Raw genomic sequence first — 14,490 nt, forward strand, 5'->3', positions numbered from 1 at the left:
GGGATTGACTAACCCAGGTCATCTGGCCTCCATATACATGTGCATGTACATACGCTTACACCCATACATGCATACCTACATTTACATGAACGTGCATATGCATATGTATGCACACATACATAGTAACACATGATATAAAAGATAAGAACTGACAATGAAATGAAGTAGGAATAATGTGACTTGCAGAAGATTCTGTTGATCTATGTTTCATGAATGATGATGATCCAAAGAGTCATATGTGGCAGAAGAGGAGGTGGATGTCGTAATCATAGCATGGAATAATTGTGTTCCATTTCAAATGCTGATTTAGTACACTTAGGAAGCATTTACATTATAAAAGAATCACCTATGTTTCTTACTAAAAAACAAATACCTTTTAAGCCTTGTAGAAATTGCAGTTTAGGTGGTCTTCAGCAGTGCTAGGAATTACCATTTAATGAACTCTTACAGATTTTCTGATATAGGTTTTTCTAGGTTTTCTCTTAAAAAAAAACTCATTTAAAAAAATCATACAACTAAAAATTTTGTATAATGAATAAAATTAGCTATATCTTCATTTTAGAAAGCTCATATGGAAAGTTTCATATTGCAACCAGTTTTTGTGACTTTACTTTTATTACTAAGAAGTAATACACAGTTTAGCTGTGTAAAAATCTAGTTTTAACCAACTTAGGAAGTTTTCATATAACTTGATACATCAAAGCATGTGACATTCACCTTCTTCCTGTATTGTTGACATGGTAATGAAATCAATGATTTTTGGTTAAGAAACAAATAACTATTAAACATGTATCTAAGCATGGGAAAAGTTTAAATAGCCAAGTCCTAGTCTTAAGGTTTTTTTCATCTCTTTTTAAATTTTTGTTTTGTTAAGATAATGTTTATGGGCTGGCGAGATGGCTCAGCTGTTAAAGGTGCTTGCCGCCAAACCTGACGACTTGAGTTCAATCCCTGGAACCCACGTGGTGGAAGGAAAGAGCCGACGTCCGCAGGTTGTCCTCTGACCTCCACAAGTGCACTGTGGCATTTACACCATACATAACACATACACTAAACAAATAAATAGTCTACTTTTAAAAAAATGTCTATTTTTCTAAACTTTTTAGAATACCTACCATAGGCTTTCACTATTCTTCCAGATATCTTATCAAGCATAGTTATACATGGTTTGGCTGTAGTTGAAAACATATAATTGTTTTTGTTGTTATTTTATAATAAATAAGGCATCTTCTTTTTCTCTTCTAGTATTGTTGTCCAGACATGATAAATAACTTTTTGGGATTGACTAAAACAGACAATTTAAATTCAGCAAATGAAGCTAAGACTCTTGAGTCAGAGAAAGGAAAATTGATAATGTTAGTTAATGACTTTTATTATGGAAAACATGAAGGAGACGTCCAGGAAGAGCAGAAGACGCATACAACCTTTAAGTGCTTCAGTTGCTTGAAAGTTCTTAAAAATAATATTAGGTATGTAAATATGTGTTTGTATTTCAGTGAAAGTGGAAATACTAGAGATGTAACCATTGTGTCTTTATTATACACTCTTGTCATCCTAGATGAGCAATTTCAATACTGTCTTTTTTGTTGTATTTTCAGTCTCCTCATAAATCTGTTGCTTTGTCTTTCATATGGCTTAAGAAAGGGCAGAGATTAGTTTGAAACAAAATGAACTTATTTTATCTTTTGATAGTGATCTAGGAATTTAATTATGTATTTTGATTTTCTTATATCTCTGAATACAATAATTTTTTCACAACACAAAAAGGACTTCTCCAGAAGTTGGCAGATTGACCTCTTCCTTATTAATACTATTTGATGATCAGATCTCCTTTATATTTATCATGTTTATAATATGTATTTTATGGGAAATGTGTTCTTTATCAGTGATGAACTAATTCCAAGAGACGTGTGTTTTAATTTTAAATTAAATATTTCATTCGCAATGGAATTTTAAAATGTTTTAAATTTTAGAAATTTATACTTTGTAATCTTCTAGAGGCATATGTTATAGAAATATCATCTATAAGAAGAAAACTAAATGATGGTTTTCATTTATTATATTGTCTAAAATTTATATTTTATTAGATAACACTTTTTTTCTACCCTTTCTCGTAAAAACTTTCAAACATTCATCACAAAATTGGAAGCTTCACCTTGCACGCTTGCCCTTTGCTTCTCCCCACACTTCTTTACTCTACTTGTTTCATTGTTTGTCATCCTTTAAACAAGCTGAGTTTTAAAAATTAATTAAGCTGTTGATAAAAACTGATTTTTAAAAATATAAGTTGTACTTTAGGAGTGAATATGTGTCAAGTTTGGAGAAAGGGTGAGAATAAAATTAAAACATACAAAACTTGATCTCTAAAAAGACAAAAGTACACAAATAAAGACAAATTAAATTGTACACACATGCACATGCATATCTTTTACTAAAAACATTTCTAAATTAGCAATTTGTACACCAGCAGTTACCTCTCTCGGGCTCCTGAGTTCATTCACTTCTGTCTGGTGTGGCTTGTTGCTTAAGTGATGCTCACAGGCTTCTTTGTCATTCCAGAGCTGTTATACTATTCAGTCCTTCAAGAACTAATGCTCTCAGTAATTTTGTGTATTGGATGTAATACTGGAGTAGCATTGAAGTATTACTGACATCCACCACCTAGTGCCATATTCTTACTGTTTTAAGATTCAGTCAGGAGATAGGTTAAATGTGTACAAGTGGGTTTCACTGTCTTTGTTAAATATACATACTGCTATTAGCAAAATGTGGGGTTTTTTTTTTTTAACTTTTAAGATTAGCCCATTTAATATTCAACATGAAGAATAACATTTTCTAGGAATTATTTTAGGACATTAGTTCCATTTGATTATATTATTAGAATATTTAGAAAATTTAAGCCTATTACCTTTAGTAACATAGAAAAACTGAACGTTGAAAGCTATTACTTGGGAAATGGTAAATACCCTTAATGGTAAATACCTTGTGACAAAGAATTAAAGATATAGTATTTTGTCAGTAAAATTTGGGAAGGCAAATTCGTTTTGTTGTTGTTGTTGTTATTTTGCTTTTGAGATAAGATCTCACTATATAGACTTGGCAGGCCCAAACAAAACCCAGAGATCTACTTTCTTTGACTCCAAAGTGCTAGGGCAGGCATGTGCAACTATTCCTGACCTTGCAGTTGTTTATAATTTATATAATGGTAGAAAATCTATCAAGATTTCCACCTGACTTCTCATATAGGTTTTTCATTACTGTTTTTTCCCCTATTTGGGTATCACTAAAACCAGGTCATTGTAAATCCCATATTTTGTCTTGAGAACTATGCATTCCAATTAGGTCTTATGTGAACATTGAGAGAAATCAACCAACTAGTTAATACATTACTTTATTTAAATATACTTTAGTGATTTAAGGGATGAGCTCAAAATTTACTGGCTCATGATGTTTTGCCTTTATGTAAATATTTAACCTAACTATGGTTTTCTGTGTTTTATAGAGCCATGATAAAACCAAAGGGGGAAAAGAGATACTTCAAAGTGTGTTACAGGTTGCTTTGAGGAGATATTGTTCTTTAGAGATAGGAAAAAGAGATAGATGTCACAGCTTTCATGATGTCTTGATAACATTTTCATATCCTTTCATGCTTATTTCCTTTGAAGCCTCCAGCTGGATGATTTTATTAATAAATTTATTAACTTTATTGACCCAGTCTAAAAATTGTTTTTTTAATTTATTTTTTTTTTGGATATTTTATTTATATTTCAGATGCCATCCCCTTTCCCCATTTCCCCTCCCTAGAAAACTCCTATTCCATCCCCCCTTCTCGATTTTATACAATTTTTTTTTAATGTTAATCAAAGGCTTTGTAAGTTTGGTAATGGTCAATATCAAGATGCCCATACAATCAGAAGTATAACCCTGTACCCAACCTAGATATCAACTATCTTTGACTGGCGGAGACAAGAGAACATCCGCCTCCATTTCTCCCCCCCACCCCCCAGCTCCTCCTCTCCTTATTCTTCCTCTTCCTTTCCTTACTCCTCGACCACTTTAGCTCCTCCTACATATCACCCTTCCTGTTAAAATAAAACTTTTCTCTCAAAATACAATTAGAATATAACTATACCAATTTGTGTCAGTAAGGTACAAGATAGACCTAATACCCAGTCCATCATTTTGTTGACTAACCAGAACCTCTGTCATCTCTCCTAACTAAAACACTTAGTTCTGAACCTGGCTTTTATTCTTGGCTTTAGAATGAATGTCAGCTGAAAACCATCCTCTCAAATCTTTTCTCTCAAATTAAATAGCCGGGATTGGCTCTGAGACTATAAGTCTTAAACACTGTCAGAAATCCAGAACGACTGAGTTAACTGAAATTATGGGAAACACAAAGCATGGCTTCAAAAACTTAGCCAATTTATAGAGACTGCTGAACACGTGGACAGTCCCTATACTACAAAACGTTGGAGCATCTGATCTTCAGCCTTCTGGCCCAGGATCATCTGACAGACCTAGTGATGCAGAATCATTAAGGGCTGATTACTCTGTCTTGGTAGATATAATCAGTTGACTATTCCGCAAGTATGTCCTTTTCTGGACAGTAATTTGTAGATCAAAAGAGGCAATTCTTGCCTAGTGGCTGTCTGACCACAACTGGAGTAACTCCAAAGATGCTCAGTTTCTTCTTAAGATCCAAGATAGGAAGCTGTCAGGAGCAGACAGGTCTCTAATCAAAATGAACATTAATATAGAAATGTTTGTAACGTCAATTCTGTGAACTTCTGACGTTTTGAAAACCAACTATCCATGTAAGGTAATCTGTACTGTTGTCTGTTAAGTCCTCTCAGCTATTTCTAAATAAAATATAGAAAACATCCTAACAATAAACTCAGAGCCATGAATTTGCTATAGGCCCTTAACTCACAGGCTAACCATCTCAAATCAGTTAGAAAAGTTAAAGAAGGACTGGGTCTAAGCCTTGTGTATTCCTAAATGTGTTATGTAGGCACAGTGCCTATGAGACTAACAATATTAATCTCACTTTTATATCAATAAGAAGCTTATACCAATGAAAACCTTAAATTTGAAATCAAAGTAAATTTCGTACCATTTAAGAAATTATAACTTCATCTTAATAACGAATAGGTTATGGCTATGCAGTAAATCCTAGCTAATCCTCCCTGTTCCAACAAAACCACTACTTTTCCCTAGAAAGACAGCCCAATATTAACCACCTCAGTCCCCAAGCCCAGAGAATAGGGGCTCCGACTCTTCATTAACTTCTTTAAGCTGATTATATGCATTGAGATATTAGAAGAGGGGCAGGGGGAAGACTGAATTGATTAGCCTCTGACATCTGTGTCTTCACTTCATCCAGCTGGAATTCCAGGACATCAGAGTTCGAGCAGATCTGCTCAGCTTGCCCGATGAGTAGATATGCCAAGGCTATGTATTCTGCAATATACAATTCTCAAAACAAATTTTAGTAACAAGCCGGGCAGTGGTGGCGCACGCCTTTAATCCCAGCACTTGGGAGGCAGAGGCAGGCAGATTTCTGAGTTTGAGGCCAGTCTGGTCTACAGAGTGAGTTCCAGGACTACACAGAGAAACCTGTCTCCAAAAAAAAAAAAAAAAAAAAAAAAAATTAGTAATAAGATAATTTTTTGTTCGGATTCTGGAATCTAGTCTTCTGGCGGCCTGCCTGTCATGTCTAATCCATATAATTCTGGGAGTTTTCATGAGGGTGTGCTCTCACCATCCTCCCATTCCCACCTCCTTGCTCTCGAATTCCACAACACTAGGAAATCCAAACTTTCAGGCACCAAGGCCCTCCACTCCACTGATGCCTAACCCCTTACTCCATCTCCCCTCCTCCAATTACTATGAGGGTGTGCTCCCACCATCCTCCCATTCCCATCTCTATGCGATGGAAATTCCCCAACACTAGAGAATCCTAACTTTCAGGCACCAAGGCCTGTTTTGGGGCTGAAAATTTTAGAATGGCTACTCCAGCTTGTTTCTTAGGACCATTTGCTTGTAAAATTGTTTTCCAGCCTTTTACTCTAAGGTAGAGTCTGTCTTTGTCACTGAGGTGGGTTTCCTGTATGCAGCAAAATGCTGGGTCCTGTGTACGTATCTAGTCCGTTAGCATGTGTCTTTTAATTGGGGAATTGAGTCCATTGATGTTAAGAGATATTAAGGAGCAGTGATTATTGCTTCCTGTTATTTTTGTTATTAGAGGTGGAATTATCTTTGTGTGGCTATCTTCTTTTGGATTTTTTGGAAGAGGATTATTTTCTTGCTCTTTCTGGGGTATAATTTCCCTCCTTGTATTGGAGCTTTCCCTCTACTATCATTTGTAATGCTGGGTTTGTGGAAAGATATTGTGTGATTTTGGTTTTGTCTTGGAATATCTTGGTTTCTCCATCTATGGTAATTGTGAGTTTTGCTGGGTATAGTTGTCTGGGCTGGCATTTGTGTTCTCTTAGGGTCTGTATGTCATCTGTCCAGCATCTTCTAGCTTTTATAGTATCTGGTAAGAAGTCTGGTGTAATTTTGATAGGTCTGCCTTTATATGTTACTTGGCCTTTTTTCCCCCCTTACTGCATTTAATATTCTTTCTTTGTCTTGTGCACTTGGTATTTTGATTATAATGTGATGGGAGGTATTTCTTTTCTGGTCTAGTTTATTTGGCGTTATGTAGGCTTCTTGTATGTTTATGGGCATCTCGTTCTTTAGATTAGGTAAATTTTCTTCTATACTTTTGTTGAAGATATTTATTGGCCCTTTAAGTTGGGAATCTTCACTCTCTTCTATACCTATTATCCTTAGGTTTGGTCTTTTCATTGTGTCCTAGATTTCCTGGATGTTTTGTGTTAAGAACTTTTTGCATTTTGCATTTTCTTTGACAGTTGTGTCAATATTTTCTATGGTGTCTTCTGCACCTGACTGAGATTCTCTTCTATATCTTGTATTCTGTTGATGATGCTTGCATCTATAACTCCTGATTTTTTTCCTAGGTTTTTTATCTTGAGGGTAGTCTCCCTTTGTGATTTCTTTATTGTTTCTACTTCCATTTTTATGTCCTGGATGGTTTTGTTCAATTCCTTCACCTGTTTGGTTGTGTTTTCTTGTCATTCTTGAAGGGATTTTTGTGTTTCCTCTTTAAGGGCTTCTACCTGTTTACTTGTGTTCTCCTCAAATTCTTTGAGAGTGTTATTTAGGTCCTTCTTAAAGTCCTCTAACATCATCATTAGAAGTGATTTTAAATCTGAATCTTGCTTTTCTAGTGATATGGGGAATTGAGGACTTTCTGTTGTGGGAGAACTAGGTTCTAAGGATGCCAAGTACCCTGGGTTGCTGATGCTTATGTTCTTGCGTTTGCCTTTCACCATCTGGATCTCCTTAGTGCTACCCGCCCTGTCTTTGACAGGAGCCTGTCTTTCCTATTATCTTGGTTGTGTTAGAACTGTGTGGGGTGCATGTTACTATTAGAGTTAGAGCTGGGGCCCAAGATCTGCGCAGTGCTCAGGTGCAGACAGGAAGGAACCAGTGCTCCTGGCCAGGAGTGACTTCCTGGGTCCTAGTGAGTCCCAGTTACTCCCTGTTTTGGGCGGGCATTGTTTTCTGCTTACCTAAGATACTGCCCAGGTTAGAGCTCCTGGGAGGCCGTCTTCCTCTGGGTTCTGTGAGATTGGGGGCAGAGCTGCCACCTGGGAGCTGCTCAGTGCTCTGGCCCAGACTGGAAGGAAGGACCTAAAAATTCTTTTGATCAAGTAATAACACTTTTTATTTCAGCCAAAAGCTTCAGTAAGCTTTTTAAAATAGATATTCCCATTTATAGCACACTTTTACTCAGGGTCATAGTTCTGCAAATAAGAAACCTTGTAGCTATGCTGAAATATCAAAGTGTAAAACTGAAAAATAGAGATTGCCTTACAAAGGTCACAGTCTACAAGTTAAAATGAACAGTTTATGCTAACAATACTCAGTATCACTAAATGAAAAGTCCTTGTACTTGTAGGTGTTAAAACTGTTATCATATGCACTTAAAAACAAAGATACAAGTAAAGATAATAGTAGCTAGAGTTTATTGTATATCTTCAGGATCTTAAAGAATTTCTCCCATGACTCTAGCTACTTTTTCTGATAGGATTCTCTTTTTTTCACTATTGATTCAATATTGAATTTTAAAATGGAAATAGTACTTCACATGACAAAGAAGACTTATTTTATCTAAAAACAGCCATCTGACAGTAGTGACATTTGAAACAAAGATGGAAAAAAAGTGTCTGCTTAACCGTTTTGGGTCATTATTTAGGTCATGCACTTTTCCTAGAGAAGGACTCTAGGTTTTGAGTAATAATTCACTTTTTTTTTTTTTAATAGTCGGTGCAGATATTGGTTGGATTTTCTTTGAGTTTTAATTTGAGTCTTTTCTCTTGGTGCCATTTGCAGGTTTATGAACCACATGAAACATCATTTGGAACTGGAGAAACAGAGCAGCGAGAGCTGGGAGAAGCACACCACTTGTCAGCACTGCTACCGGCAGTTCCCCACGCCCTTCCAGCTGCAGTGCCACATCGAGAGCACACACACGCCTCATGAGTTCTCCAGTGAGTTAGTTACCTGGTATTTCAGGGTCAGATGAGAAAACTCTTACAGAAATAATAAGAAGAAATAGACTTTGGATTTTGGGGCAAAATTGCAAAAGCTAACTTACTCTATGTTTCAGTTCAATCCCAGATGTGTGTCTTGGTATAGTAGCTACCTGAGTTCAGGCAGGTTATTTGGTACTGAGACAATAGGATAACAGACATGCCTTTGTGCTAAAAGAGGAATTGCACTGCGTTACGTATATGTGTGACTGCTCACCACCTCTAATACCGCCACTTCTGCTGATAGACTTATTGACATTGTTATCCAAAATGAGCCTTTATTATTTATATATTAAAATGTTATAATAACTTTCTTCCTTTCATCTATAGCCATTTGTAAAATCTGCGAGCTATCGTTTGAAACTGAACAGATTCTTTTACAGCATATGAAGGATAATCATAAACCTGGTGAAATGCCATACATCTGCCAGGTACATCATGTTTTATAGTGTTACTAACTGTTGTTGTTTTGGTGTTAAGATTTGTAGCTATTAGATAAGTTGTTAGCAGTTTTTTCTTTTAGTTAAAGGACCAAAAGGTAAGCATTTAGTTTTAGAGGTGTGACAGTCTCTATCACAGCTAGTCACTCTCCATTGTGGCAAGTCAGCAGTGACAGTAAGGGATTGAATGGATGTATCTGTGTTCAAATAAAACTTACGGATCTCAAATTTTGAATTTCATATAATTCTCATGTGTAGTGAAATATATTAGTGGTGTTTGTTTTGGTTTTGCCATTTAGGTAAAAATGGTAACTAAAATCAAAGTCCCTCCTATTTAATTTATTAGTGTAAAGTCTCTTAGCACAACTAATACATTCTATGAGAGGAAGACAGTGAACTAGATTTGGTTCAGAAAATGCTGTTTGCTCCCAAGCACTAGAAAGAGAAGAGCCCTGACTGAAAAATAGAGTGGATTTACTTATTTTACCCTAGACAGAATACTATAACCATATGACCAAGGCATAATGCTTAGTTATGCAGAGCCCTGTCAAGTGCTTTGGGATACGTATTTCTTCAGAATTTGAAGGAGTAAAAAAGCAAGAAAAAGATGAATTGCTCCTATAATAATTTAGAGGCAGTATTTATAATCTGATGGGCAGTGCTGTTTTATGTATAAAAAAGTAAGGTATTTTATAGGACAGAAAGTTCTAAAGTTTCAAGTCAAGATGGTTTGGGGTGATATAGAAATAATCTGATAAAAATGAAGGCACCTATTATATTTTGTGAAGCAGTCTTTAGCTTTGAAGGATCACTGTTTTCTGCTTTTCGGTGTCTACATTAGTGAACTTCTTGTATGCATAGGCATCAGAGCTAGATTGATATTAATAATCTAACTAATGATCCAACATTGTTAACTTGTAGTTGCAAATCAATTACAAAATTTACATAAACTTTTAAACAAATTAAACATAAACTTTTTATTTCTAGGTTTGCAATTACAGATCATCGTTATTTTCTGAGGTAGAGTCTCATTTTAGAACATCGCATGAAAACACTAAGAATTTGCTATGTCCATTCTGCCTCAAAGTTATTAAAATCGCCACACCCTATATGCATCATTACATGAAGCATCAGGTGAGGTTAATAGTTCTAATTTTTTTCATGTTACTTGATTATCACTCAGAATATTGATTGGTTTTCAAAGGGAGTGGATTTGATCCACATATGAAGTGTGTACTGAATCACTTCTGAAAGTTCCACTTCTTTCCTTCCTTCTTTTCTAGTGATACTTGGTCTAAAACAGTTGACAAGTCATCTGTCTTGTCTTGTTTTGTTTTGTTTTGTTTTGATTTGATTTGATTTGATTTGATTTGATTTGATTTTTGAGACAGGGTTTCTCTGTGTAGCCTTGGCTGTCCTGGAACTCACTCTGTAGACCAGGCTGGCCTCGAACTCAGAAATCTACCTGCCTCTGCCTTCCAAGTGCTGGGATTAAAGGCATGCACCACCACTGCCTGGAGACAAGTCTTAAAGATGGCAAAATATAGGAATCATAGGATTGAGACAGAACAGAGGCTAATAGAATATGGGAATGATTAGACACTTTAGGTATATGGGAATGATTTTGAAGTACCCTCTCAAGAGGAGGTGAAAAAATGAATTTGAAAGAATCAAGAGAATTTCTTAGTCTTCTTTTCCTCTTTGTCTTGGGTTTTTCCCCCACTGTCCAGACCACTGTATTACGATAATACATGTCATTATTAACCTAGATCAATGTCTCATAGTCAAATGACGAAGGAAACAAGTGTTCAGTCAATATTTTAATTCAACCAGAGCCTGAAGCAATTAAACCACCCTTGAGCTGCAACATGGATACCTGTCTTTTAGCAGCAGTGCTTTTGTTGGAATCAGAAACCCATCCATTAGAGCCTACACTGGATCTAATGGTGCTGTCAGGTTTTGCCAGCTCACTGAAAACCTCAATGCATTTGTACGTTATTGTGTCTGCACACCAGGTATTTCCCATTGTTACACACTTGTTTCTCGGGTTTAATTAATCAGGAAATTAACTTGTGGGGTTTTTGGTGTGATTTGGCTTTTGATTTTTTGAGACAGGGTCTCTGTATAGCCCTGGCTGTCCAGACCAGGCTAGCTTTGAACTCAGAGATACACCTGCCTCTGCTTCCATCATGCAGGGATTAAAGATGTGTAGCACCACCTCCTGGCTAACTTGTGTTTTTAATTGGTAGAGAACATGAAAGAATTTTCCAATAAATTTTGGGTCAGCTGTATTGTGAGTGTGATTCTGCAGATCTTTGAAAAATTCCAGCAAGATCTTCTATTCTGGAATCTTCTTAAACATTGTTCCATTGGTTTTTCATTTTCCTCAAAATTGTTACTGGTATATTTGATAAATACCAGGTTTACAAAATTAAAGAGTTTTATCTATTAATGTAGAATTTCTCAGAACTTAGCAAAAACGTAGTATACATCCTTTTCCAATTCCCTTGGCCACCAGACCCTATATAAAGAAATATCTTATTATGAGCCTTTTAATCTTATCTGCTCAAATATATCACCTATTTCTAGAGTGAGATACAGATATAGGAATGAGTGATAATCAAGGTATATTGACCCTGCATATAAGCTGTGTTAATTATTAACTTTTCACAACTAGAGTTGTCTTAACTTGCCACAAGTTTCGGCTTCATGTCTTTGTTTGTTTGTGGGGTGGACAGAAACCAGTTGGGGTCAAGCTGTTAATCAGAAGGATAATTCTTCGGTGTACTTACAACTTGTATAATATTTGTGTATGTGTGTATGTGTGTGCCTGTGTGCAGTATATGTTTGCACAGAGGCAAGAAAAGGGCATTGTGTGTTCTCCTGTGTTACTCTGCCTATTCCTTTGAGGTGGATATTTGACTAGAACTGAGACTTTCTCAGCTAGAGTGGAACTAGCAAGCTCAGAGGATTCTCCTACCTCTGCCTCACTTAGCTGGGACTATAGGTATGGACTATAGGTATGTTATGTAGGTGCTGTGTCTCATCTACCATGCCGTCTCTCTAGCCTCCATGCCAGCTGATTTTAGAACTAACAATGCAATTTATATAACTGTTGTTTTTTGAAAGAGGATCTTATGTAGCCTAGATTGGTCTTCAACTCTTCATTCAGTGGGAAGGAAATTAATTTCACAGGGAACAAAGGACACAAGTGAAAGAAAATTTAAAAAAAAAATTATCACAGTGAGGACCAGTGTGCTAGTGATTATTGGAGATGAAAACAAGAGGAAAGTGTGTTTGACAGATTTTATTAATATATTGTATGTGGGTCTGGGGTCATAACCATTTTTGTCCTAAGCAGTTACAAGAATGTTTTCATATTCTAAACTACAGAAAAGACTAAAGGAAGACCAGAATTGAGAGGGTGGAAGCAGGGAAGTAGACATAAAATCTAAAGTTCATTTTTATTCCTGCCGGTTCAAAAAGTAAATTAGACATCAAAGATAAAACACAATGACCAAGGCAACTTACAAAGTGTTTAATTGAGCTTATAGTTTCAGAGGGTTGAGTCTCTGATGGAAGAATAGCATAGGAAGCAAGCAGCAGGCTTATTGGCTGGAACACCAAAGAGCTCATGTTTTGATCCACAACAATAGGAGGTAGAAAGAGAAAAAAACTGACAGAGAAAGACAAAGACAAGGCCGGGCGGTGGTGGCGCACGCCTTTAATCCCAGCACTTGGGAGGCAGAGGCAGGCAGATTTCTGAGTTCGAGGCCAGCCTGGTCTACAGAGTGAGTTCCAGGACAGCCAGGGCTACACAGAGAAACCCTGTCTCGAAAAAACAAAACAAAACAAAACAAAAAGACGAAGACAGAGATTTGAGAGACTCACTTCACTGACTGTTCATGTGAACAAGGGGTAATATTAAGTACATGAGTATATGGTATTTAAAGTTATGGACTGAGATATTAGTCATAGAGAAAAATATTACTGGTCAATAAACTCATGTGAACTGTCTTACCAGCCTGTTTAGTTTCTGATTCCTAACCACATTTTCTGTTTTAATTCATCCTCTTTGAGTACACAATAAATGGATTTGTATTGTTTGCATTTGTGAAGACAATCTAATGTACCATGCTTATAAACTAACCTTAAGTTGAAGCTTGAGCTATAAGATCTTATTACATACTGCTTTGAGCATTGTAACAGTTGTCTGTTCTTTTAAAATATATTTTAAAAAATTAAACTTTTAAAAACCATGTGTGAATGTTTTGCCTGTGTCTAAGTCTGTGCACCATGTTTATGCCTGGTGCCTGTGGTGGCCACAAAAATGTCTCGGTTGGGTCCCCAATGTCTCGGTTGGGTCCCCTGGAACTGGAGTTATAGATGGTTGTGTACCACCATGTGAGTGCTGGAAATTGAACCTGGGTCCTCTGGAAGAGAACCCAGTGCTTTTAACTGCTAAGTCATCCCTTTAGCTCCTCTTTTAAAATACTATATTGATTTTCATGTTTGATTACCTCATAGTAGATAATCTTGAGATCCAATACCAATAAATGTTTTAAAAATGAGATGATTCTTTCATCTTGTTTTTTTGTTTTTGTTTTTATATTAAAGAATCATTAAAATTAAATTCAGAACTTAGGATTTATGACTATATAAATTATTTTCCCCTTTTTCTCATAGAAAAAGGGAATACATCGTTGTACCAAATGCAGACTGCAGTTTTTGACATGCAAGGAGAAAATGGATCACAAGACTCAACATCATCGAACATTTGTAAAACCCAAGCAACTAGAAGGACTTCCCCCTGGAACAAAAGTACGTTCAAATGCATGGTGTTTTATCATTGGTAGAAATAACTCCTTCCTAGTTTCATCTATGGAACAAAATATGTTAGAAAATGACTTCTGATTTTCATTAAGATTAATTTTAGATTTTACTGCTTTTTTAAGAAAGAAAAACGTGTTTTTAATTCAGTGATGGATGTATTCCTTCATAAAAAGTACAATTAGACTATTCTGTTGGTCAGTGGGTTATTTCAATACTGTATGGCTATTTGAACTTTTTAAGCTAGTAGTATATGTATTAGTTTTAATAGCTGTATGCTAAGCTCTTTGATATGAGGAATTATTCTTTCATTTATCTCTGTACCTGCAGCTTTTTTAGAATGCCTAATGCTACAGGTTCCCAGATGTTTCTTGGAGTTGTTATTGCTGAGCCTACTGTGAACGAAGCAATTTTTGCTGCTGGACAGCATTGTGAGCAAACACTTACCTGACTGTAAATTGATGATTGGAATTTACTGTTCCCATTTTTCCTTATGTACATCTGTTTTCTCTGACTTCTTTATATACAGTCAGCTCTTGAATATTTACTCCAGT

The 14,490-nt window shown here is 36.0% G+C and overlaps 1 protein-coding gene across 7 annotated transcripts in view; it reads left to right on the forward strand.

Annotated features, from left to right (window-relative positions):
- Positions 1 to 14,490, forward strand: part of Znf280d (zinc finger protein 280D) — a 79,625-nt gene that overhangs the window by 36,465 nt on the left and 28,670 nt on the right. For all 7 annotated transcript variants that reach the window (XR_013107787.1, XM_076926258.1, XM_076926260.1 and 4 more), the window contains 5 exons: positions 1,246 to 1,469; positions 8,467 to 8,624; positions 8,997 to 9,097; positions 10,094 to 10,240; positions 13,793 to 13,927. Coding sequence is in view for 6 of the 7 variants with exons in the window: in XM_076926258.1 (XP_076782373.1) it covers positions 1,246 to 1,469; positions 8,467 to 8,624; positions 8,997 to 9,097; positions 10,094 to 10,240; positions 13,793 to 13,927 (765 nt within the window). In the remaining variant the exon portion in view is untranslated. The remainder of the gene's footprint in view (positions 1 to 1,245; positions 1,470 to 8,466; positions 8,625 to 8,996; positions 9,098 to 10,093; positions 10,241 to 13,792; positions 13,928 to 14,490) is intronic.

The sequence above is a fragment of the Arvicanthis niloticus genome, chromosome 27 (assembly GCF_011762505.2).
Source record: "Arvicanthis niloticus isolate mArvNil1 chromosome 27, mArvNil1.pat.X, whole genome shotgun sequence".
Lineage (NCBI taxonomy): Eukaryota > Metazoa > Chordata > Mammalia > Rodentia > Muridae > Arvicanthis > Arvicanthis niloticus.